At 37.9% G+C, this 25,012-nt stretch overlaps 1 protein-coding gene across 3 annotated transcripts in view; it reads right to left on the reverse strand.

Moving 5' to 3' along the window:
- Positions 1-25,012, reverse strand: part of RGS6 (regulator of G protein signaling 6) — a 773,101-nt gene that overhangs the window by 31,265 nt on the left and 716,824 nt on the right. For 2 of the 3 annotated variants that reach the window (XM_056810707.1, XM_007472889.3), the window contains exons 16-17: positions 8,746-8,835; positions 4,091-4,144 (exon numbers count right to left, since the gene is read on the reverse strand). In XM_056810707.1, coding sequence (XP_056666685.1) covers positions 4,091-4,144; positions 8,746-8,835 — 144 coding nt within the window. The remainder of the gene's footprint in view (positions 1-4,090; positions 4,145-8,745; positions 8,836-25,012) is intronic. The other variant, XM_007472890.3, reaches the window with a different exon arrangement.

The following is a 25,012-nucleotide window of genomic DNA, read 5'->3' on the forward strand; positions in this document are numbered from 1 at the left end:
GGAGGTTGAAAGCACTCACTTAGGAGAACATGTCCAAGGGGGTGGTAACAGATCTGTACTTGCATGGGAGCTCTGGGGACAGCTGAAACAAATGTAGAAGTGTGAATGGGGGACTTGTTAAGTGATTAGAAATGAAGATAGATTTTGAAACCTAAGAAAAATTCTTGGGAGATTTGAGGTTGTCTTGTCTGAGATACCAGGGCTTTCCTTTTATATACATATTCCCATCTCATCTATGATAAGGTGCCGCTATAAAGATTGGCCATCCTGCAATTTGTGGATGAGAATCTAGGTTGCTCATTCATTCCATTTTGGACTTGTTTGCAAAATCCCTCAATATCATCAATACAGAGCAAATCAGTTCTGGAGGGAGAGATGTGTTCTGCCTCACCCCAAGTACCACAGTTAAAGAGGTGACCCAAGTCTTATTGACCTTTGCCTTTTTTTCCTGCTACCTAAAGTGATCAAATTGTGGAATATAACAGTGATGGAATATCATTGTACTGTAAGGAATGATGAATAGGAAAATTTCAGAAAGAGCTAGAAAGACCTATGTGAACTGAAGCTTAGTGAAATAAGCAGAACCAGGAGAACACAGTAACTGAAATATTGTGGGATGATCAAATGTAATTGATTTTGCTACTAAAAGCAATGCAATAATCCAGGATAATTCTGAGGGATTTATGAGATAGAATGCTATTCACACCCAGAGGAAGAACTGTGGGAATAGAAATCCAAAAGAGAACATATGATTTATCACTTGTTTATCTGAGTATATGATTTGGGGTTTTGGTTTTATAAGATTCTCTTTCAAAAATGAATAATATGAAAATATGTTTTGAATGATAATGTATGTATAATCTAGTGGAATTTCTTGTCAGCTCTGGGAAGGGGGAGGGAAGAGGAGAGGGAGACAACATGAATCATGTTTGGAATTTTGGAAAATATGTAAATTTGTTATTGGAATAACATTAAGATAAAATTTAAAAGGAAAAAATCATATTCACAGAATGCATCAGGGGATTATAATGATGATGCTAACAGCGTATTTAATGCTTTAAAATTTGTAAAGCACTTTGTATTTGATAAGACACAGTGGGTCAGAGTGGTCTCAGAATCAGAAAGATCTAGGTTCAAGTCTCACCTCTGACACATATTGGTTCTGTGGTCCTACACAACTCACTTATTCTCTTAGTGTTCTAAGTGACTCGCTAAGACTATACATTGTAGAGAATTTTCTTGGTCTCTATTGGTAGAGGGAGCTTCCTTATCCAGGAATTTCCTTATGCCAAATGAAATCACATGTCCATTCCTTCTCCCTTTTCTTTAGAATTCATTATTATTTGGGGCTCTAAGAAATTCTACAAGTCATTGAGTCTAAAGCCCACCTTCTCCCACTTTGCAGATAAAACAGTTAAGTGTATTGCTCAGTCATACAACTAGTACATACATGTGGTGGGATTCAAATCCTGGTCCTTCTGACATTTTCCTCATAAATAAAGGTTTTTTTTTTTTTTTACAGGAACTATTATCTCCATTTAACATAGGAAGAAACCAAGACTTAGAATAAGTCATTTTCCCAGGTGCTAGGGCAAAAACAAAGCTTAACTATGACTTGTCTCTTGTCCTCATGATCATTTCCTAAAGTTACACAATTTGTATAAGTTTTTTTGAATGAGAATAATTCAGGTCTTCAGATTCTGGACTGTGACAAGAATAGTTAGAGTTGGCTTTTATATAGTACTTTAAGATTTTTAATGTGTATTACCTACACTCTCTCCTTTGGTCCTTATAACAACCCTGTGCTATTCTTATCTCTATTTAACAAATGAAGCTCATTGATATTAAATGACTTTGCCCAGGATCACACAGCTAGTGAGTGCCTGAAATAGGATTTGAACCCAAGCCTTCCTGTCTCTAAGAACTGCTCTTTATCCACTGTATCACCTAGCTGATCTTTCTAGTATTAGGACATTGCCTAAGGTGGACAGATAACATCACCTAGATGAAGAAGATTCACCTATGTGGCGGTGTCTCTCATGAACTAAAGGGGTTTTATAGCTATATGTCCTCTTTTCTTCTGAAGACATCAGAGATGAAAGGCAGGAAGAGAGAATCAGATTGCCTAACTATTATCTATTATTATTTGTTTTACTCTTCCTTCTATGTCCAAGGTCATATTTGAATGATTTTTAAAAATGATCCCATTAGGAGAGGCAAATGAGTGAATTTGCTTCTTGGAATTTAAATCAGAGGATCAAATAAAAATCCCATCACTATTTTTTGCAACAGTTGGGTTTTGTTAAATCTGCTTTTCAGATATAGCTACATGATGAAGTGGCCTAGAACTCAGGAAGACCTGAGTTCAAATCCAGCTTGAAATACTTCCTGGCTCTGTGATCCTGAGCAAGTCACTTAACCTCTCTTTGCCACAGTTTTCTCAGCTATGAAATGGAGATAACTATTATAAGGATCAAATGAGATTATCTTTGAAAAGTGCTTAGCCCCCAATACCTGTTATATAGTAGGTACTTAGTGAATGCTTATTCCTTTCTTTCCTTCCTATCTCAGGAAGAAGGAGAAATACCATATCAGGGTTAACCCCCAAGAAGGAAAACATCAAGTTTCAGTCCTGGTCCCTTCTGATTAGATTCAATCAGTTCAAATAAAGTCCTTTTCTGTCTAGTCTTTACACCAAATGCAATCACAGGTCTAATCCTTCTCTCTTTCTTCTTAGAATTCAGTAAGTATTTCATGGGATCATGAATTTGGAGCTCTAAGAGACTCTAAAGGTCATTGAATCCAAAGCCCACCTCTCCCCATTTTGCAGAAGAGCAAACTAAGCCACAGAGAGGTGAAGTATATTGCTCCGGAGCTAGAGCAGTGATGGTGAACCTTTTAGTGACCTAGTGTCCAAACTGCACCCTCACTCCCTCAGGTGCAGTGGAGGGGGGGGGGAAGGGAGCCACTCCATCTGGCATGCTTGCCATAGGTTCACCAACACAGATCCAGAGTGACCTCTAGATTAGAGTCCCAAATCTATGATACTATGAAATACTAACTGGATTCTAGGAAGAGGAAGAAGGAATGGAACTGTGATTGCATTTGGAATAAAGAACTCCTGGCACTGCCAAATGTTGGCAGGACATAGGGCAGAAGGAAAAGGTACAATCTCTGAACTCTTTCACCAGCCTAGAAGACTTACTCATCTCTTAATCTTTTTCACACTATTTACTATTTGTATTTGAGGCTTTGTATCATATAGAACTCATCTATTTATATTATGGGTATGTGAGGGAAAGGTGACCAGCTTATAGAGTCAAGTGGATCTTGTCATATATTCTGCCTTGAGATGATAACAAGTGACTCTGACCCTGAACAGGCAGCTCACCGCTAATTCCCATAATGGTCAATGCTATTTGCTATGCCCTCATCTTCCAGTAACTTTACAAGAAGAGGAGGGATATTCTGTGTTTAGGAATTCATGCAAAAGACACCACAGTAGATGCAGGGTAGAGGACACTTCTAGAAATCATGCGCCATTACTACTCTATGGACAAATAGCAAAAGCAAGTAGCCACAGCAATGTAAACTCAGGACTGATCCCAGCTTTGCTGCCAGAGTTCACAGGGGGGAATTTCAAGTTGCTGGTTGTTTTTTGTTGTGTATAGTTTGATTATTATTAATTTTGTAGATGAGCTATGACATTAATTAACTTTTTTTTTTTGCATGGAAATGACCTTTCTGAGGTATTGCAGAAAAGACATGAGCTACTGAGCTCAAAGAGGCATATGGATACTTCCATTCCTCTAAAAGCAAGGGCAGGAAGACCACATGCCCAGGCTGGAAACTCAGTAGTTGTGCAGGCAGCTTTTATGGAGAAAATAATTTGGTCTTTTGTAAATCCATCCCTAGAAGAGAAGCTGCAAACAGGATATAAAGGTATTGGAGGCGAGAAAGCACCAAACTCCATCCCAGCCCAAATTAAACCTCAAAACAACACAAAAACAAACCAAAAAATAAATAAATAAACAATCAAAACCAAAAACCAAAGAAAAAGTGAAGGGGAAAAAAACCCAACTGAACTTACCACACTGCGAGTGAACTTTTCTAAGGAAGTTCTACGACCTTGCTCATTTTCTGGCTTTAGGGGGAAAAAAAATTGGGAGAAAAATAGAGGGAAAAAATCTTCAGCTTAGATGTGGTTTTCAAAGGGCAGTGAAAGTCAAAGAAAGAAGACAAAAGAAAAGCAAAACCAAAAAATAACAACAACCAAAAGGAAAAACAAAACACACACCAGGAAAAAAAAAAGCAGCCAGTGCTATTTGCAAGAGGAAATCAAACAGAGTAAACAGAACCTCTCTAAGGATAATGTCACCAACTTCTTTGTCTGGAGGGGAGAAGACAGAATATTTAATCTTTCAGATTTCATAACCTTCCTTAAGTGCATGGATTAGGAACTACTAACATTTCTCAGATAGGTCCCAAGGCCTGGTCAGCTTGCTCCAGAACTCAATGTTTTGTTTTGTTTTGTTTTTTTCCATTAGCCTTTGTTTAGGAGATAGAGCAGGTTGCCATCTTGGATTCCCCTCCCCACTTCCAATCATTTCAGGACAAGCACCTTAAATGGAATTTTTTTATCTGAGTGTTACATCAAGCAGAAAAGCCTCCCAGTAGGAAGAAATCAGCCCAGTGGATTTTAGGAAGGAGCACAGCAGAACGCATTTCATTCCCTGTAGAAATATCCTTCTCAGATACTCAGAAATCTGGGTTTTCCTCAGTTCCTAATGACTTCTATTGAAGGGTTTCCATGTGAATTTACCACACTACTACTGTAGCATGGCAGGAAGCAGCAGGCTGATCTTATCCATGCCCTTTTCTTAACAGAAAGATAGACTGTGCCTTAAAGGGCTATCTTCAGCACTATAATTAGGGTAGGGCAATGCAGGCTTTTCCCCCAGAGCCCCAATAGTTCCTGTAGCCTTGCAGCATTTTAAAAAATTGGGACTTAGCACCTAGTTAGCAAAAATAATTATTTAAAATTGGAAGCTCCCAGATGCTTCACTGTAGAGCAGGTCTCAGATGATCTGTCCTCCAGCCCACCACTTCCCTCTTCCCTTTTGTGGCTTTCCTCCTCAGTTGGCACCCAAGCATCACTTGGGGCTGAATTTTACATTGCTTGCTCTGGTTATCATGGATAGTGACTCAGAACTGGGGAAAAATTCTGCCATCTTTGGGAACTGGGCCCTTTCATCCACATGAGGAAAAGTGTCCCCAGGGCCCTCTGCTCAAATACTGGCACTGACAAATGCCCATCCAGCGTGCTAGAAACTGGCAAAATAGCACATGGGGCTCACTCAGCATTGCTTAAGCAACAAACCTGAGATGATGGAGTTGGTGGGGAGAGAGGAGAGGAAAGAAATTTGGAACAGACAGGAAATCTCCATGCTCTGGGGGTGGGGGGTAGATAGATGTGCATGCTACCAGTCTGGAGAAGCAAGTGTATGCCTGTGGACCCACTAGTTTTTTCTGCCTGTATGATGCCGTAGAGTGTGGTCACAACCCACATAACTGCTCGCTTGCCCTCAAGCTCTGTTTCTGGGGCCATGTTTGAGGCATCCTCAGAAAGCAGAGGAAGGAAATTCTGAAGAAAAAAAGAAAGGAAGGAAGAAAGAAAAATGCCACTATACAGATTTTTAAAAAAGAAAAGGCAATGAAGAAGCCAGGTGTCTCTGGGTCTGCAGGATGTACTGAAAGCCTGGGGAGTGGGCCAAGGACTCTCATCTGTCTGCATTGCAGATAACACATAGTGGCATACTCGGCCCCAGCATGACAGCAAAGTCACTCAGCAGGAGGAAAAGCAGATACTGGAAGTACACAAGGAAAACAGAGAAACAATGACAAAAAGATTGAGGTCAAACATTCTTCCAGCATGCAGGTAATGAAAACTGTATGCCTGACCTGGATAACATGACAAGTCTACTCCTCCTTGGGGTGACACACAATTCAACTTCAGGCTAGTAGATAAAAGGGGGATGGGGGTGATCTATGATTGGCTCAGATGAGACCATTCCTAGCCCCTGGCCACTGAGCTGCTTATTCACAGAGAAGTCTGTTCCATGCCCAACTCTCCCGATTTCCAGGGGGAGGACGAAGGATTTTGATTTAGAGCAAAGTGGTAACAGCTTACAGTCCTGCTAAAACTTGTTTCCTAGGAAGGGGATATCACTACTATTTCATAAGACCTGGGAAACATCTTAAAGGTGGTTAAAATCCATGCCTGTCTCTCAGGGAAGCCCTTGTTAGCTTTTGGGGCTGCCATATTACACTGTTGACTCAGACTTATGCTTTTCTTTTCTTTTTTTTAACTCTTACCTTCTGTTTTAGAAACAATACTGTATAGTATTGGCAGAAGAGTAGTAAGGGCTAGGCAATGGGGGTTAAGTGGCTTGCCCAGGGTTACACAGCTGGGAAGTGTCTGAGTTCAGATTTGAACTCAGGTCTCTAGGCTTGGCTCTCTATCCACTGAGTCACCTATCTGCTCATCTTATATTGAGTTTTTAGTCCACAGAGATCTCAAGGTCTTTATCAGAGAAATGAGTTCATCTCTTACAGGACTTGAAAAGGGGATAGGTTTTTTATGTCAAAAGATCAAAAGAATATACTTATAAATGCTGTCAAAGTACTTTGCCTTTGCCTAGCAGTAAAGATTGAGGGGGAAGACTAATGCATCTACTCCCTTTCTGCAGTACATGACCCTTGTAGGGAGGTGTGTGGGAATCCTACCTCCATCCCTCCTTTCAGGAATGCTCATCAAAGAGAGCGTCTACTTCCTAATTTAGCACAAATGCAGTGAATAAATCAGATCTATCACTGGACATCTATTGAAAGGATAGGAGTCAAGAGAATTAGAACTTAATCTGGGTTTGTATAGAGCTTAATGCCTTCATCTTCGAATATGACCATTTTCTGGACACTGAAAGGCTTGTTTAAAGAGCTACACACTGAAGAAATACCCAGGGACTTGTGGCCATTTTATTGTTAAAGGTAATCCACAGAGAAGGCAAGAAATGTCTTCCTGAAGCATATACATATTCTTTAATAAATTCACATGTTTAACTTGAGCAATAGAGAGTAACTTAGATGCCTTTTTTACCATTTCTCATGACTACAGTGGACAAACTTCTCCCCTTTGAACCCAAATCTCTCTTATGGTTTAAAGTATCATTTTATCTTTCTCCTCCCCAGCTTTTGAATAGGCTCAGATTAACTAACTCTTGACTTCCACAGTTCTAAGCCTCCCAGGAAACACACCAAGAAATGGTAATCATTTGGGGGATCCCAGGCCAACAAGGAACAAATGTAAACTTGCATTGACCTTCCCTGGTGAAAGCTGAATTATAGTGATCTTTCTCTTTATAATAAGTAAATTACTGTAAAATTTAAATGGTTTTATTTTGATTAATTTAATCACAATTAAATTAATTAACTTATTGTAAAATTCCTAAAAGAAAAGAGAGTTGAAGGCATTTACAGGAAGCACTGTCTCCCTGTCTCCTTCTTTCTGTTCTCCCTTTTCCAATCAAGACTAGCAGGGGACCCTTGTAGTAGGAGTACTGCCATAGATGCTGGAGTGGAGGGAGGAAGGAGGGAAAAATGATCAAAGAACATGGAGTTGTATGATACCAAACAGTATACAGAGACAGTTTTAACCCCACTAAGCAGCAGCCGAAGTCTTAGCAGACACAGAGTAGGTTACACAGTAGAGAGGGACACCTGCAAAGAGCATTTTGATGGAAATCGAGAGCTTACAGAAGAGAGATCAGAGGAGAGAGATGAGGAGGAAACATTTGTTCCAAAGTGGTATGGAAGCAGACTTTGGTGCAAGTGGGCACCATTCTCAGTCACATGAAGGACACACAACTATGCTGGAAAGTATAGAAAACATTTAAACATAGCTTGATGAAATGCAGAGTTAATTCTCCTGCTTCTTTTCTTCCACCCAATGCACCCTTGCCCAGGGATCCAGCTAGATTTCAGTGGAGTTCATCTTTGCTACCGTCACCCTTCCCCAACCTGCATTTTTCAGGATTCCTGACCCCCCCCCCCCCACTAGACTCTAGAAAACCACAACTTTAGTTTCAAGGAAGGAAGAAAGAAGCCAGACAGCTTGGTTCCAAGCAAGGTTTAAGGGCTCTTCTGAGTTAAAAATAAAATAAGAAATATTTCAGGTTGGGTGGGGGTGAGAAAAAAAGGGACAGAGGAGATGTTGCCACTCAAAGGCTAGCATATGCCATGGAGCCAGCAGAATTTTCTAGCTAAAGAAAGTTTGTTAGCCCAATTCTCTTGCCATCAAATGGCCTCATTTACCTCCCTGTGAGAGTCAACAAGAGGCTAAGCTTTGTATCAATCTACTTCTCTCATCTCCTGAATGGAATGCTGGACTTTTATGACCAATACGATTGCAACCTTTCATCTGGCCCCCTTTCCCCTCTGTGGGTAGCACATGCAGAATACAGGAATAGGGACACAGTGGAAAAGATTTCATATCTTAGACCTTTGTGGATAGGAAACAATGATTCTCATTCTTTCAAACAGGAAAAAAAGTGGCCTAGAAGAGAGGGTGAGGAGGAAAAACAAACAAAAAACCCAAGAAATAATAGTCTCATTTTCACACTAGCAGCAAGCAGCAGGCAAGAATCAATAGGTGCTAAGAGAAGCAAGCCTGTCTTTTCCCCCAAATACCTTCTTCTTTGCCTGTAGTAAGTCCTGGTAAGCATTAGACCGAAGGAACCTGGTGTAGCTGTCGCTCTTCATCAGCTTGTAAATGTGCTCCTGGAAGAAGGGGAGGAAGGGGAGAAAGACGTGAAAAGAATTGTTATCTAACACCAATCAGAAATTAACAGACTAATTCAGAAAATTAAAAAAATAAGGGGTGGGGACAAGATAGGTTCATTTATACCAGTAAATAAAAACATGACAAGATTTAGATCCCATTGGTTAGAGAGATTAGATCTTATTAATGCCCTTTAAAATTATTTTTTCCATTTTATTTTATTTTCAGGTCCAAATTTTCTCTTCCTCTCTTCCATCTCTCCTCCCACATTGAGAAAACAAGAAAAATGAAACCTTTTACAAACATGTATAGTCAAACAAAACAAATTCCCACATTGACCATGTCACAAACAAACAAAAACAAGCAAAAACAATAATCCCATCTCTGAATTTATCACTTCTCCATTTGGAGGTGGGTACCATGTTTCATCATGAATTCTCTGGAATTACAATCAGTCATTTTGTTGAATAGTCTTTCAAAGCTGTTTGTCTTTACAATATTGTTATTATTATACATTTGTTTCTGTTCACTTTATTTTGCATCAATATCTACAAATCTTCCCATGTTTCACTGAAAATATCCCCTTCATCCTTTCTTACAGCACAATAGTATTCTATCACATTCATATATCATAACTTATTCAGTCATTCTCCAACTGATGGGAACTCTTTCAATTCCTAATTTATTGCTACTATAAAGAGTGACTATACATACTTTTGTTAAATATGAGTCCTTTTCCTCTTTCTTTGTTTTCTTTCGGATATAGACTTAGTAATAGTATCATAGGGTTAAAGAGTGTGCATATATAATTTAATTACTTTTGGGGTATATCTCCAAATTGCTTTCCACAATGTCTGGACCAAATTTATAGTTCTATCAACAGTAAACAGTACATTAATGTATCTGTTTGTCCATAGTCCCTTTAGCAATTGTCTTTTTTTTTGTCATCTTTGCCAGTTTGACGTTTGCATAGCAGTACTTCAGAATTGTTTTAATGTTTGTTTTATTTTATTTCTTCAGTCATTTCTGGCTTTTTGTGACCCCATGGATCATAGCATGCCAAAACCTTCTGTCTTCCAGTATCTCCCCAACTCTTTCCAAGTCCAGTTCATTGCTTCCATGACATTTTCTATCCATCTAAGCCTCTGTTTTTCCCCTCTCCTTTTGCCTTCAATTGTTCCCAATGTCAGGGTCTTTTCCAATGAGTCTTGGCTTCTCATTATGAGGCCAAAGTATTTAAGCTTTAGCTTCAGTATTTGACCTGCCAGTGAAGAGTATGAATTAATTTCTTTTTTAAAAATTCTTTTAAAATTTCTATTTGAAAAATATTTTTCCATATTTCCATATTTTATTTTAATTTCATCCCCTGCCCCTCCCCCTCCAAGATCCAATAAGCACTTCTACTGGGTTATACAAATGTTATCACTTTTTATTTTTGCAATAAAGCAATCTTTTAAAACCAACCCCCCAAATCATAAACCCATGTAAACAAAAGATTAGTCATATGTTTTTCTTCTGCCTTTCTACTCCCACAGTTCTTTCTCTCGATGTGAATAGTATACTTTATCATAAGTTCCTTGGGATGGTCTTGTATTATTAGTAAAGTCCATTACATTGTATTGTTCCATAATGTTTTACTTTCTGTGTATAATATTCTCTTGGTTCTGCTCATTTCATGCAGTTCTTGGAGGTTATTCCAGTTCTTACAGAGATTCTCCAGTTCATCATTCCTTACAGCACAGTAGTATTCCATCACTATCATATACCACAATTTGTTTAGCTATTCCCCAATTGAGACGCCCCCTCATTTTCCAACTTTTTGCCACCACAAAGAGCATGAAAATGTACAAACATTTTTCATTATTATCTCCTTAGGGTACAAACCTAGTAGTGGTATTGCTGGATCAAAGGGTATGCACCGAATTAATTTCTTTAAGTACTGATCTCTTTGCTGTCCAAGGAACTTCCAAAAGTCTTCTCCAGTACCACAATTTGAAAGTATTGAATCTGTAGTACTCATACTCAGTTTTCCTTGTAGTCTGGTTTTCACAGCAATCCAATGCTACTGGAATAACCATAGCTTTGATTATATGGGCCTTTGTTGTCAAGGTGATGTCTGTGCTTTTTAGTATGCTGTCAAGGTTTTCCATAGCTTTCTTCCCAAGGAACAAGCATCTTTTAATTTCATGGCGACCGTCACTGTAGTGACTCTGTAGTGATCTCTGAGTCCAAGAATATACAATCTGACACTGCTTCCATTTCTTCTCCCTCTCTTTGCCAAGAAGCAATGGGATCAGTCACCAGATCTTAAGTTGGTTTTTTTTTTTTTTAAGTTAAGCTTCAAGTCAGCTTTTACACCCTCTTCTTTCACCTTCAGTAAAAGGCTTCTTAATTCTTTCTGCCAAGAGAGTGGTATTGTCTTCATATCTGAAATTATTAATATTTCTCCTGGTAATCTTAATTCTGTTTTTCAGTTTGTCCAGTCTGGCATTTTGTATGATATAGTCTGCATGTAGGTTAAATAAATAAGGTGACAATATAAAGCCTTGTCATAATGCTTTCTTAACCTTTTTTTAAACTTAAATCTTTCAATTATATGTAGAAATAATTTTTAACAATTGTTATTTGACATTTTACAATTCAGATTCTCTCTTTCCCTCCTTCCCTGTTCCTTCCTCTGAGTCAGTAAATAATCTGAAATAGGTTATACCAGTGCTGTCATGCAATACATATTTCATATTCCTCATGCCATGAAAGAAGACACGTATTGCTCATACAAGAAAAAACTCATGAAAATTGGAATGCTTTATCTGCAATCAGTCTCCAATGGATAGCATTTTTCATTGAGTCCTTTGGGGTTATCTTGGAACTTTGCATTGTTGATAATAGTTTAGTCTTCCACAGTTGATCATTGTATAATATTTCTGTTACATTGTTCTCCTGGTTCTGCTCATTTCACTTGCATCAGTTCATAGACATCTTTCTAGATTTTTCTGAACTCATTTCTTAGAGTCCAATAGTATTCCATTACAACCATATATTATAACTTGTTCAATCATTCTAGAATTGATGAACATCTCCCCAGTTTCCAATTCTTTGCCACTCTAAAAAGAGCTGCTATAAATAGTTTTGTCCAAGTTCCCTTCCCCAATCTTGAACCAAATAGTTGCTTCATGTTTGATTTTAACTGTTGTTTCTTGACCCACATACAGGTTCCTCAGGAGATAAGTAAGAAGACAGTCCTATCTCTTTGTATGCTTGCCACATTTTGTTGTGATCCACAGTCAAAGACTTTGGTGTATGTAGTCAATGAAACAGAAGTAGATTTTTCTGGAACTCTCTTGCTTTCTTTATAATTCAGGAGATTTTGGAATTTGGTCTCTAGTTCCTCTGCCTCTTTGAAAACCAGCCTGTACTTTTTGGTAATATTTAGTTCACATATTGCTGAAGCCTAGTTTGCAGAGCCTTAAGCGTAATCTTGCTGGCATGTGAAACAAGAGCACTGTTATTTGATAATTTGAACATTCTTTGGCATTGCTCTTCTTTAGAATTAGGATATAAATTGATCTTTTCTGATCCAGGGGCCACTGTTGAGTTTTTCAAATTTGCCAGTATATTGAGCATAGCATTTTAACATCATCTTTCAGGATTTTAAATAGTTCAACTGGAATCCTATTGCCTCTACTAGCCTGATTGGTGGTTATACTTCCTAAGGTCCACTTGACTTTATTCTCTAGAATGTATGGATCTAGATCAATAATCACATGATCATGGGTTTCAGTGATGTTAAGATCTTTCTTGTATAGTTCTTCAGTATATTTTTGCCACCTCTTTTTAATCTCTTCCACTTCTGTTAAGTCTCTACCGTTTTTGCATTTTAGCATGTTTATTTTTTGCATGAAATGTTCCCTTGGTATCTCCCATTTTCTTGAAGAGATCTCTTTTCTCTCCCATTCAATTATTTTCTTTTGTTTCTTTGCATTGCTTATTTAAGACATTTTTCTTATTTCTTCTTGCTATTCTCTGGAATTCTGCATTCATTTGAGTGTATCTTTCTCTTTCTCCTTACCCTTTTGCTTTCCTTTTTTCTATTTGTAAAGTCTCATCAGTCAGTCATTTTGTTTTCTTGCTTTTGTTTTTCTTTGGGAAGTTTTTTGTTGCTATCTCCTGTACATGATTGTGAACTTCTGTCCATAGTTCCTTTTCTCTAACAGATCCCTTAAATCTATCTGTCACTTTCACTTCATATTCATAAGAGATGTTACTTAGATCATACCTATATGGGCTGCTGGTTTCCCCTACTTTCTTCAATATAAATTTGAATTTTGAAATAAGAAACTCATGATCTGAGCCATAGTCAGCGTCAGGTTTTGTTTTCACTGATTGTTCAGAATTTCTCTACTTTGGGCTGCAAAATACACAATCAAACTGATTTTCATATTGACCAAATGATGATATTCATGTATAGAGTTGTCTTTTGGGTTATTGAAAAGGAGTGTTTGCTATCACCAGTGAGTTATCTTGACAGACCTGTATTAGTCTCTGCCCTGTTTCATTTTGTACTCCAAGGTCAAGTTTCAATTATTTTTTGATTTCCTACTTTATCACCCTAAAACCCTATGAGGAGTGTGAAACCTGTTTTTTATCTTATTTCTAGAAGATGTTATAGGTCTTCTTTGGCCTTTTAGATACCAGTGGTTGTAACATAGACTTGTATTACTATGATGTTGAAGGGTTTGACTTGGATTTGAACAGATATCATTCTGTTATTTTGGAGATTATTCCTAGGATTGCTTTTCTTATCCTTTTATTGACTATGAGGGCCCCATTTCTTCTAAGGAATTTTTGCCCATGGTAGAAAATATAATTATTACTGTTTGAATTAAATTCACCCTTCCTGTGCATTTAAGTTCTTTGATACCCAAGACGTCCATGTTTAATCTTTACATCTCCTGTTCGACCACATCTAGCTAACTTGGGTTCATTGTTCATTCCAGGTTCCTGTGAAATATTGATCTTTACAGCACTGGACTTCTCTTTCATCAGTAGATACACCTACAGCTGAGCTTCATTTCAGCTTTGGCCCACCTGCTTCATTCTTTCAGGAATTATCTGTAGTTGTTTTCCACTCTTCCCCAGCAAGGTATTAGACACCTTCTGGCCTTAGATATGATACCCACTTCCTGGTATCATATAATTTATTGTTTTAATACTGTCCATGGGCTTTTCTTTTCTTGGTAAAGATACTGGGATAGTTGTCACTTTCTCCTCCAGTGGATTACCTTTAGTCTTAACGACTATCTCACTATGACCTGTCTGTCTTGGGTAACCCTTCATGGCCTAGCTCATATTTTCGTTGAGTTATGCAAGTTCTTCCGCCATGACAAGGTGGTTATCCAGGAGAAGTGTTTTAATGTGCATTTCTCTAATTATTAGTGATTAAGAGCATTTTTTTTTCATATAACTGTTGATAGCCCGGATTTCTTCCTCTGAGAATGGTGTATTGATATCTTTTGACTATTTATAAAACCCTTGCCTTCTATCTTAGAATCAATACAGTTCCAAGGCAGAAGAGCATAAGGGTTGGGCAATGAGGGTTAAGTGACCTGCCCAGATTCACATACAGTTAGGTAGTGTCTGAGGCCAGATTTGAACCCAGAACATCCCATCTCTAGGTCTGACTCTCAATCCACTGTGCTATCCACTTGACTATTTCTTATAAATATTTTTAGGGAGTTTGGTATTCACTGGTGATTATAATCATTACCCTCCTCCTCATCATATGACTATATGAGGCTCCATATAAATATTATATTTTTATGCCATCAGAAAGGCAGAATCCATTAAGTATAGAATTAAAGGTTACAGACTTAGAGCAGGAAAGGATCTTGTTGGCTAGCAAATCCAAGCCTATCATTTTGTAAATGTACCTGTAGAAAGTGAGGCATACAGAGATTATGTGACTTGTCTAGGGTTAAACAGCTAGTAAATGTTTGAGGCAGAATTCATAGCTAGGTCCTTCCAACTCCAAGTTTTTTGACCTATTCACTATGTCATATCCCAGAGTCTAAGAACAGTTGTGTGTATATGTATGTGCATGTGTTTTTGTTGTTAGGGGTCGGTTGGGGTGATGATAATGACACATTAAAAAAGAAAGAAAAGAACATAAAAGAAACATAAAAGAAACATTAAAGAATATATAAAGAATAGAGTAGAAGGGAATTCAGAAGGGGACAACCTAGTGGGTCAACACAGATAATCTTGTGTTAAATTTAATGTACTGTTAAAGAAATAAGCAGCCTGTAATAGAGATTCAGTTCTATATACAATTCTATTTTTCTGTTCTTTTTATATTGAAATATTAATATTCAAGATGATGATCTTGAGTAAAAAAAGAAAAAAATTAAAGACTAATAGTTGAAAAAAATGGGACTTTTACACTTAGGTATTGCTCCCTCAGTTGGCTTCCATAGAGTAGCTTCAGATCCTGATGTATTCTGGGAGTGATCATAGAATCACTGAATCAAGAAGGTATTCTCAACCCAATGGCTGTCATGGTATGCTTCTCTCAGGGAAGTCGTTCTCCAAATAGGGCAGATAAAGCAAGAAATGACATGGTAATGTCTACCCTGACCCAACCCCAAACACACCTAGTTTCCTACTCAGTTTAACTGTTTCTGACATGATACCACATTTACAAAGCCCAATGTTATCAGAGAGTGAATTATAGGGAGGGAAGAGATGAGGAATACAACTAGGATATTTAAGAGACTGGAGAAAATGTTAAGCAGAGATTAGATGGAGGTCATGGGGATGTTTAACCTGGAGAAGAAAAGGCTTTGGACATACATGATAGCTATTTCCAAGTATTTAAAAGGCTGTAATATAGAAGAGTCAGTCATTAGGTACTTATTAAATGCCCACTATGTGCCAGACACTGTGCTAAGCATTGAGGATATGAAGAAAGGGAAAATACAGTTCCTGTTAAATCAAACGGGGGAGACAATATGTGAGGAAAAAAAACAACAACAAAAACTACATACAAACAAGATGTTGTTCAGTTGTTTTTTGGTCATGTCCAACTCTTTGTGATCCCATTTTGGTTTTCTTGGAAAAGATCTGGAAGTAGTTGGACATTTCCTTTTCTGGTTCACTTTACAGATGAGGAAACCAAGGAAGAAAAGGTTAAGTGACTTGCCTAGGATCACATAATTAATAAATGACTGAGACCAGATTTGAACTCAGAAAGATGTGTCTTCTTAACTCCAGGCACAGAGCACTATCCACTGTGCTAGATGGTACCTAGCTGCCCCACAAAGAACATGCATATGGAACAAAAGGGAGATAATCAGCAGAAGTAAAGCACAAGCACTATGAAGGATCAGGAAAGGCTGTTTGAAGATAAATTTTAGGGAGACTTTTTGTGCTTGGCCCCGGAGGAAGGGGGGCAGAGTGAGGTAAAGGTGAAAAGGTTATTGACTTAGGATTGATGTAAGGAAATTATTTCCTAACAGTTGGTTGTCCTAAAGTATAATGGGATGTTTTTGGAAATAGTGGGTTCTCATACTCTGAAGGTCTTTAAGCAGAGGCTGGAAAATGACTTGTCCATCATTCCATAGAGGTGATTTCTGTTTAAATATGAATCAGAGATGGCATTCACTGAGGTTCCGTGCCATTCTGAGGTTCAGTGATACTGGGTTAGGGTCTGGCTTCATCAGCCCTTTTTTTGGGATTTCTGTCAAGCAAAGTATGTATTGAAGGCTATTTGTAGTGACTATCAGTATCTTGGAAAGAGCTTGTGGGTAGTATATGATTCTTCTGCTCCTTTGCTTCTTCCCTTCCTTCCTTCCTTCCTTCCTTCCTTCCTTCCTTCCTTCCTTCCTTCCTTCCTTCCTTCCTTCCTTCCTTCCTTCCTTCCTTCCTTCCTTCCTTCCTTCCTTCCTTCCTTCCTTCCTTTCTTTCTTCCTTCCTTCCTTCCTTCCTTCCTTCCTTCCTTCCTTCCTTCCTTCCTTCCTTCCTTCCTTCCTTCCTTCCTTCCTTCCTTCCTTCCTTCCTTCCTTCCTTCCTTCCTTCCTTCCTTCCTTCCTTCCTTCCTTCCTTCCTTCCCCTCTCCCTCACTTCCTTCCTCCTTTTCTTCCTTTCTTCCTCCTGATTAGGTGGTAGATTCAAAAGAGGTCTTGCTAAAGACCTAAATTCAAATTTGGCCCCAGACACTTACTAACTGTGTGGCCCTTGACAAGTCATTTAAACTCTATTTGCCTTAGCTTCCTCAACCGTAAAACAGGGATAATAACAGCATCTACCCCACAAGACTGTTATGAGAATGAAATGAGATAATATTTACATAATGCTTGGCACAAAGAAGGCACAATATAAATTATTCCCTTATTCCTCTCCATCTCACCTGCTGGAATTGCAGGGGTCGTTCATGGGCTGACCCCACTATTGATAAGCATATTAACCTGCTCTTAAGCAACCCAGTGGTCCCCATCAGATGCTTCCAGGGGCTCAACAAATTAAGGTCAAACTCACGGAGAGAATGTAATTGGCTTAGCCTGCTTGCAACTCATAAGGACGAGCTCAAGATATCTATCAGCCTCTGTCTCCCTGATAGTCAGGATTACATATGCAGCCACATTTGACTTTTTGCCCATTTCTTAGGAGGGCTGATCTAATGGGGAACATGAAAACACAGAACATACACAGAACTCCACCCAAACCCACACTGACACTCAAGGAATGGGAGTTCCTGACTGCTAGGTGTGTGCTTGTGTGTATGTGCTTAGAGGATGTAATGAAGTAGGACTTGAATATTTAAAACCATTAGAAAGCTTCTCCTTGAAAAGAATAGGCACCTGTTGCAGTGAAGAAAAAGATGATTTCACATAAGCCAAAGATGAAAGGGCACTAAACCAAGCTAACCGTCTCCACTACAGCTCTCCAAGGTAAAGAGGAAATCATGCTCCTATAGCAGTTGACAGTTACAGTGCAGGGAAGTCAACTCAGATAAGATCCACCACCATTTCCTTTCCTTAGGCTGAGGACTTAATGATGAAGGGCCCATTTGCTCAAAGGGGTAAAAGGGAATCCAAAATGATGACTTCTAAGGGACATGTGGGAGTCGAAGCTAAGCTGCACCTGCTGCAAATCAATGTTTTACCATGAGATCCTTCCTTCCTTTTCAGATAAATTGCCATGATCCTCACAGGAATAGGAGAAGGCAAGCAGCCAACTACCTGGGACCTTGGGAGGATGAGACTAGGCTATCAGAGCAGCTGAACCACTTAAAAATAACCTTGCATCCTTGCCTTTGCTTTGGAGATCTAAACTAGAGAGGGACTCATTTGCCCCTCTTCGAAATATCCTCTTGGAAACAACTCATTTGGAGAAATGCGTAGGAAACAAGAGTTCTCATTATGATTGGGAAGTGCCATATTTTTCTTCCTGCAGGTGTAGCTGTCTTTCACCTTTCCACTCCCCTAAGCTTCCCAGCATAATATTGGAAGTTGTAGAAGTTTAAGAGAAAGATATTGTTATAGCTAAGTAGCAAAATCTATCTATTGATCTATTTATGGAATGTATCTAAATATTTTTTAAAATTTTGACTTCTTACTTTATGATAGCACTTCAAAATTCCTGATTATAATTTCAGCTTATTTCATCACTTAATTTTAATGACTGTCACAGTAAAAAAAAAAAAAGATATCTCCTAAATAGACCTATATGGAAGAAGTACACCATTGACTTACAAAATTATAATGCTTATTTGTTGATTCCATCAAGTCAATTAGTAATTTTCTCTAATATCATTCAGTTTTGGTAAACTAACCAGGTATTTTTCTTTTTTGCACATTTAACAAATAAATTTAAAATTCACTGAAAATCCACTGCAGTCAGGAAGATTTGAGTTCAACTTTGACCTTGGACACTTACTAGCTGTGTGACTCATGACAAATCATTTAACCTGTGTGTTTCTTCAATTGTAAAATGGGGACAATAAGAGCATCTCTGTCACAGGATTGTTGTGAGGGTCGGATAAATGATATTTGTCAAGTGCTTAGCATAAATGTTCCTGTCCCTTCTCCCCCAAACCTCACTTTATTCATGTGTATAATGGAGTTGAACTAGACCAGTCTCTGAGATGACTTCTAGATGTAGTTATGTGGTCCCATGATCATATATGTGTGTATAAACACACAAAATATACAACTATGTAAAATATATGTGTATATCTATATACTTATTATTTATGTCAACCCTTGTTCAAGTTAATTAAATTCTCCAGGCCTTTCTTTGTCTGTTTCTTTGTCTGTAAAATGAAGAGTTGGGGTTAGAAGATTTCTGGTGTCCCTTTCAGCTCTAGGACCTGCTGATACAACAACCCTCATAAGGATATCATAAAGGTACATATGACATTATTATCATCAGCAGTACAATCCAGAGTTATTCTTGAATAAATTATTGAGACTCTCATCCAACCTTTTTATTTTATAGGATGAAGACCAGAGAGGTTAGATCATTCACTTCAGGTGATGAGGTATTTATTAAATAGCATTTGTTGCTGCCATTAAATGAAATAATGAAAGTTGAAAGTGTTTTTGCAATTATAAAGCCCTACATACAGATGGGGGTAGCACTTGGTGCAATGGATAGAGTGCCATATCTGGAGTCAGGAAGACTCATCTTCCTGAGTTCAAATCTGGCCTCAGACATTTACTAGCTTTGAAATTCTGGGCAAGTCACTTTAACCCCTTTGGCCTCCGATTCTTTTTAAAAATTTTTAAAATTTTATTTGGTCAATATCAAACATTATTCCTTGGTTACAAACCTCGGTTTCTTCATATGTAAAATAAGCTGGAGAAGGAAATGGCAAACCACTATGATAACTTTGCCAAGAAAACCCCAAATGGGATCATGAAGAGTTGGACACAAAACAACTGGACAACAAGAAGATATGGGCAAGGTCGTTATCAATTGCTATAGCTAGATTTTACCTCCTACCCCCTAAGTTATACCCTGACTGTTGCTGGAGATAGAGGAAGAGGCAAACTTTGGAAAAAGAAGCAGCAAATCTCCAGGGGACAGCTAATAGTTGTGCTATTTTGGTGGGCAATATTCACCTCTATGAGTTAGTTACCTCTTAGTAAGTGCTCTGCAGAGGGAGGATGCGTTTTGGAATTTTCTAGATGAAGAGTTAAATCCTAAGTGCTTATGATCATCAGCCTACAGCCACAATCCTGGAATGCTTCCATGATAGGAATTCTAACCAAGATTATACTACTATTAGAAACAGACATTTCTCTGATAATTTCCAAATGAACTTGGTAATTTTCTTCTTAATTCCCACTTTCAGTTACCAATATGGTTGTGAAAGCAGTAATGGAACAGGCAGCTTGTGATCCAGGAGAGCAGAGCTCTGGGCCTGGAATTACATAGATTTGGGTTGAAATATGACCCTAGACACTCATTGGCTATTTGGTCCTTTCGATACCAATAAGGAAACAGATTAAAACATTTCATACTTTTGGGAATTGTATAGATTTGGACTTTGAGGATGACCCAAGGATAAAAGAAGGAATGTAAGTATCAGCAAGTTAATATACAAATTCTTCACCTTATTGTGTTATAAAATATCTTTCTTTTGTATATTCCCTCCATTCTTTTCAACAGGAAATAGAATAAATGATATGTTGTGTGCATGATATTTTTTGGATCCATCTAAAATCTATTTTATATTTTACACATTTTATTTTTTACAAAATTAAACTTGAGTCATAAAATACATTTCCACCCTCATCTTCATCAGATACTGAAATAATTGAAACATTAAAAAAATTTACAACAGTATCATGACTTCTTTTCTTTCTTATTAGAAAACCAGCAATTGAGGTGATGCAGAGGGAGTGTTAATGGCCAATAAGGGGAGAACATTTGTTGTGAATTTCAGGTTATGTAATGTTAGAGTTATAAGGCAGTAATATCAAATTTAGATAGAAATAAGGGCCTTTCAACTGTCTATAATGATCCCTGAAGGCAGCATTATTGACCTAGAAAACCACACACATCAACTTTATCTATGTTCTATTCTATTTTTGCTTAATTTGTTAAGTATTACCCAATTGCATTTTAATCTTGTTGGGTAGCTTGGAGTGTGTTTTCCATTTTTGTCATAGGGGACTTTGCAATGATTCCAGTCCCTTTATTTTAATGATAAGGATTTGCACATAGGTACAGAGGGATAAGAATCAAGATTTGAACCCAGATCATCTGATTAAAATAAAATATTCTTTCAATTGCAACAATTTATCATTTAAGAATAAATGCATTAAAAATAAATAAAATGTATTTATTATTTTTATATTGTATATAATAGGTAGCCGTTATACAATCTGTTATATAATAGATTGTTTATCAGTTTCTTGGTTTTTTAAATGTCTTTTTTGTTTTCCTGAGAGAAATTAAATATATCTGCTTATATTTAGGGGATCAACTTCTGACAATGTTGTTTCTACCCTAGAAAAGCCATGAAGATATACTGGACCCCAAGGAAATAATAAGGAAGATCTCTGGTTCTGACCTCTCACAAATCTACTGTGTACTGGAAACCACATACATCCAAATTAGGGCAAATCCAGATAGTTAATAAGAAAGGGAAATTTTTCTACAATGGCACTATTTAGAATCTTGATCAAATCTCAGCACATCTTATAGTTAATAGCCTCATTTCTTTCTTTTTTTTATATGAAGAAAAAATCCTTACTTTCTGTCTTAGCACCAATATTATATATTGGTTCCAAGGCAGAAGATCAGTAAGGGCAGGCCAATGGGAGTTCATTGACTTGTCACGAAGCTAGGAAGTGTCTGAGATCATATTTGAACCCAGGATCTCCCATCTCTGGCCTGGAAATCTATCCATTGAACCACCAGCTGCCCCTTGCCTCACTTATTTCTATCAATCATCCTTCTGGAGAGGACATTGACAAGGAGGAACCTATCTAGACAAGGGTGATTAGGATATTGGGAAGACTGGAAACCACACCATATCAGGAACTGTTGAAACAAGGAATAGTTTAGAGAAAAGAAGTATTAGGGAGAAAATGATAGCTACCTCCAAGAATTTGTAGAATTGTAATGGGGAAGCAACATTGTTTGATGATGACAGGAATAAGAGCAGATGAAAGTTATAGCCAGGCAGATTTGTGTTTGAGAGAAGTCTATAGGGCTTGTTATTCTAACAAGGTTAAAAGATGCTTTTTTTTTCTGTTTTGGCAATATCTCCCTATTCAAGATCTGAATGCCCTTCTGTAACATCACCTTTGGGAATTATAAGATGATGGACTTAGAACTGGAAGGGATCTTAGAAATCATTGAGTCTTACTCCCTCATTTTATACATAAGGAAACTGAGGTTGGAAAAGGTTGAGATTTGTTCAGCAAGTTTTCCCTGTCTCCAAATCTGGCATCCAACTATCTGTGCCACCTAGTTTAATTTGTTCCTATCTCCCAGATAGGTTATAAAGTTTGTCTTGACCCTGGGTATCTGTTAGCTCACTGTGTTGGGTGGCAAGGTGGATAGAGCACTGGACCTGGAGTCTGGAAACCCTGAGTTCAAATCTAACCTCAGACTCCAGTTGTGTAGCACTAGACAAGTCATCTAACCATCATTTATCTCAGTTTCCTTATTTATAAAATGAAGCTCATAATAGCACCTACCTTCCAGGATTGTTGTGAAGATCAGATAAAATAATAATTGTAAAGTGCTTAACTATAGGGCTTGGCACATAGTAAGGGCTACCTAAATGTTAGCTATTATTATTATTACCATTATTATTATGTGGCAGATAACTGAATCTTATTTAAAGATTGAAGATTGATTGAGTCACAGCTGATATGTATCTTATCCTACACTTTGGACACAATCTTTAAAAAAGAAACAGACTCAGAATTGGAGGATGGGCAAAGCATCAAGGTAAGAAGCTCAGAGAGAAGAGAGCATAGAGAATTTGGATCCCTGGGGATGGGAAGTCTTTATCTGGACATCCTTTTCCCAGGAATCGTCTTCCCCAGAGATGGAAATAGTAGATAGGCGTAGGCTGAAAGTCTAAAGATCTTGGAGGAAGTAAGAAAGCAAGCAAGCATTTATTAAGTGCTTAGCATGTGCCAGATATGGTGCTAAGTGCTTTACCAATATTGTCTCACTTGATCCTCCCAACAACTCTGGGAGGAAGGTGCTGTTATTGTCCTGATGTAAAATAAAGTGCCTTAACCATAGCAGACAGAGGTTAAGTGTCTTGTCCATATTCATATAGCTAGTAAGTGTCTGAGGCAGGATTGGAACAAAGTCCTTCCCAATTCCATGTCCATTCTACCATCTCTCTCTCTCTCTCTCTCTCTCTCTCTCTCTCTCTCTCTCTCTCTCTCTCTCTCTCTCTCTCTCTCTCTCTCTCTCTTTCTCTCTCTCTCTCTCTGTCTCTCTCTCTCTGTCTCTCTCTGTCTCTGTCTCTCTCTGTCTCTCTCCTGTGTATGTGTCTCTATCTCTTTCTCTGTCTTTCTCTTTTCTCTTCTTTCTGCCTCTCACTTTTCTGTTTCTGCTTCTCTCCTCTTTCTCTGTCTGTCTCCTCTCTTCTGTTCTGTTCTCTTTTTCTGTCTCATCTGTCTGTCACTGTCTTCCTCCTCCTTGTCTCTGTCTCTCCTCTCTTTCTCTTCTTTCTTTGTCTCTCTCTGACTCTCTGTTCTCTGTTTCTGTCTCTCTCCCTCTTTCTCGGTCTGACTCCCTATCTTTCCTCTCTTCTGTTCTGTTCTTTTTCTGTTTCTATCTCTCTGTCTCCTCTTTCTCTGCCTCTGTCAGTCTCTCTTCTCTCTCTCTCTTTTCTTCTCTCTCTGTCTCTCTTCTCTCTATTTCTGCCTCTTTCTTCTTTCTTTGTTGGTCTCTCTGCCTCCTCTCTTTTCTTCTGTTCTCTTCTTTCTCTGTCTCTCATCTCTGTCTCTGCCTCCTCTGTCTTTGTCTCTCTGTCTCTTCTCTTTTCTTCTCTCTGTCTCTCTTGACTCTGTTTTTATTTGTCTCTCTCCCTCAATATATAATGTACATATACACATACATATTTGTGTATATGTATATACATGTGTGTATGTATACATATATACGTGTGTATATATAAATGAAGGAAAGGACAAAAGCATTTATTAGGCCTTTACTATGCAACTTATCTACCTATATGCTAAATACATATATGTGTATATATATATTATGCTATGATCATAAAAGTTAAATGTAGATAATCATCTATCAAATTATTAGGATCTTAAATATACTTCTTGTTATCTCGCTCCATGAATGCATGCCACGATGGGCAGAGCACTGGTCTTAGGAGTCAGGAGGATTGAGTTGAGATTTGGCCTCAGACACTTCCTAGCTGTGTGATCACAGGTAAATCATCTAGGCTCTGTCTGCCTCAGTTTCCTCATCTATGAAATGGTGATAATAATAGCACCTACCTCCCAAGGTTGTTGTGAGGATCAATGAGGTATGATATATGAGTGCTAGCTATTATTAGTGTTATTCTAGTGAGGCTATTGCTTTTATGGATCAAATATACCACTAGAGGGAAGACTCAATCGGTCATTCATCATTAATCTGCATGGCATCTGTATACACACATTCAGTTCAGTGTATTGGAAGTTTGCATCCTTTGAACATGTTTATTTTGCTCTTCTAGGCAGGGGTTGCTACCAAGATAACTAGTGATTTGTCTTTTTACCCACACTAAGAGATGACTTAGAAAAATATTTTCTTTTTTTCTCTGCTTACAAGGTCATAGAGTCTTGTAAAAAGTCTGCATCCTGGCAACATTAAAGGACCGAACAATAGAGAACAAACTAAGGAATTCAATTCTTCAACCCAGGGTGCAGAATGAGATATATTTTTTGGACACGTCCAATGTAGAATTTGTTTTGCTTGACTATTCATATTTATTTCAAGGGTATTGTTTTTCTATTTCTATTTTTCATTGAGGGGCATAGAAGGGAAAGAGACAATAGGAGTTTTTATTCATTAAAAAATTAATTGTAAAAAATCCCATTCCTTGAAAGTGTTGGCTCTTAGAAGTAATAGTTTTTCATGAACAAATCAGATCCAAATCATAAACAAAACAAAAAAATTAAGCATTCCTTTCTCCAT

Source organism: Monodelphis domestica, chromosome 1, assembly GCF_027887165.1.
Source record: "Monodelphis domestica isolate mMonDom1 chromosome 1, mMonDom1.pri, whole genome shotgun sequence".
In the NCBI taxonomy this organism is placed as follows: Eukaryota; Metazoa; Chordata; class Mammalia; order Didelphimorphia; family Didelphidae; genus Monodelphis; species Monodelphis domestica.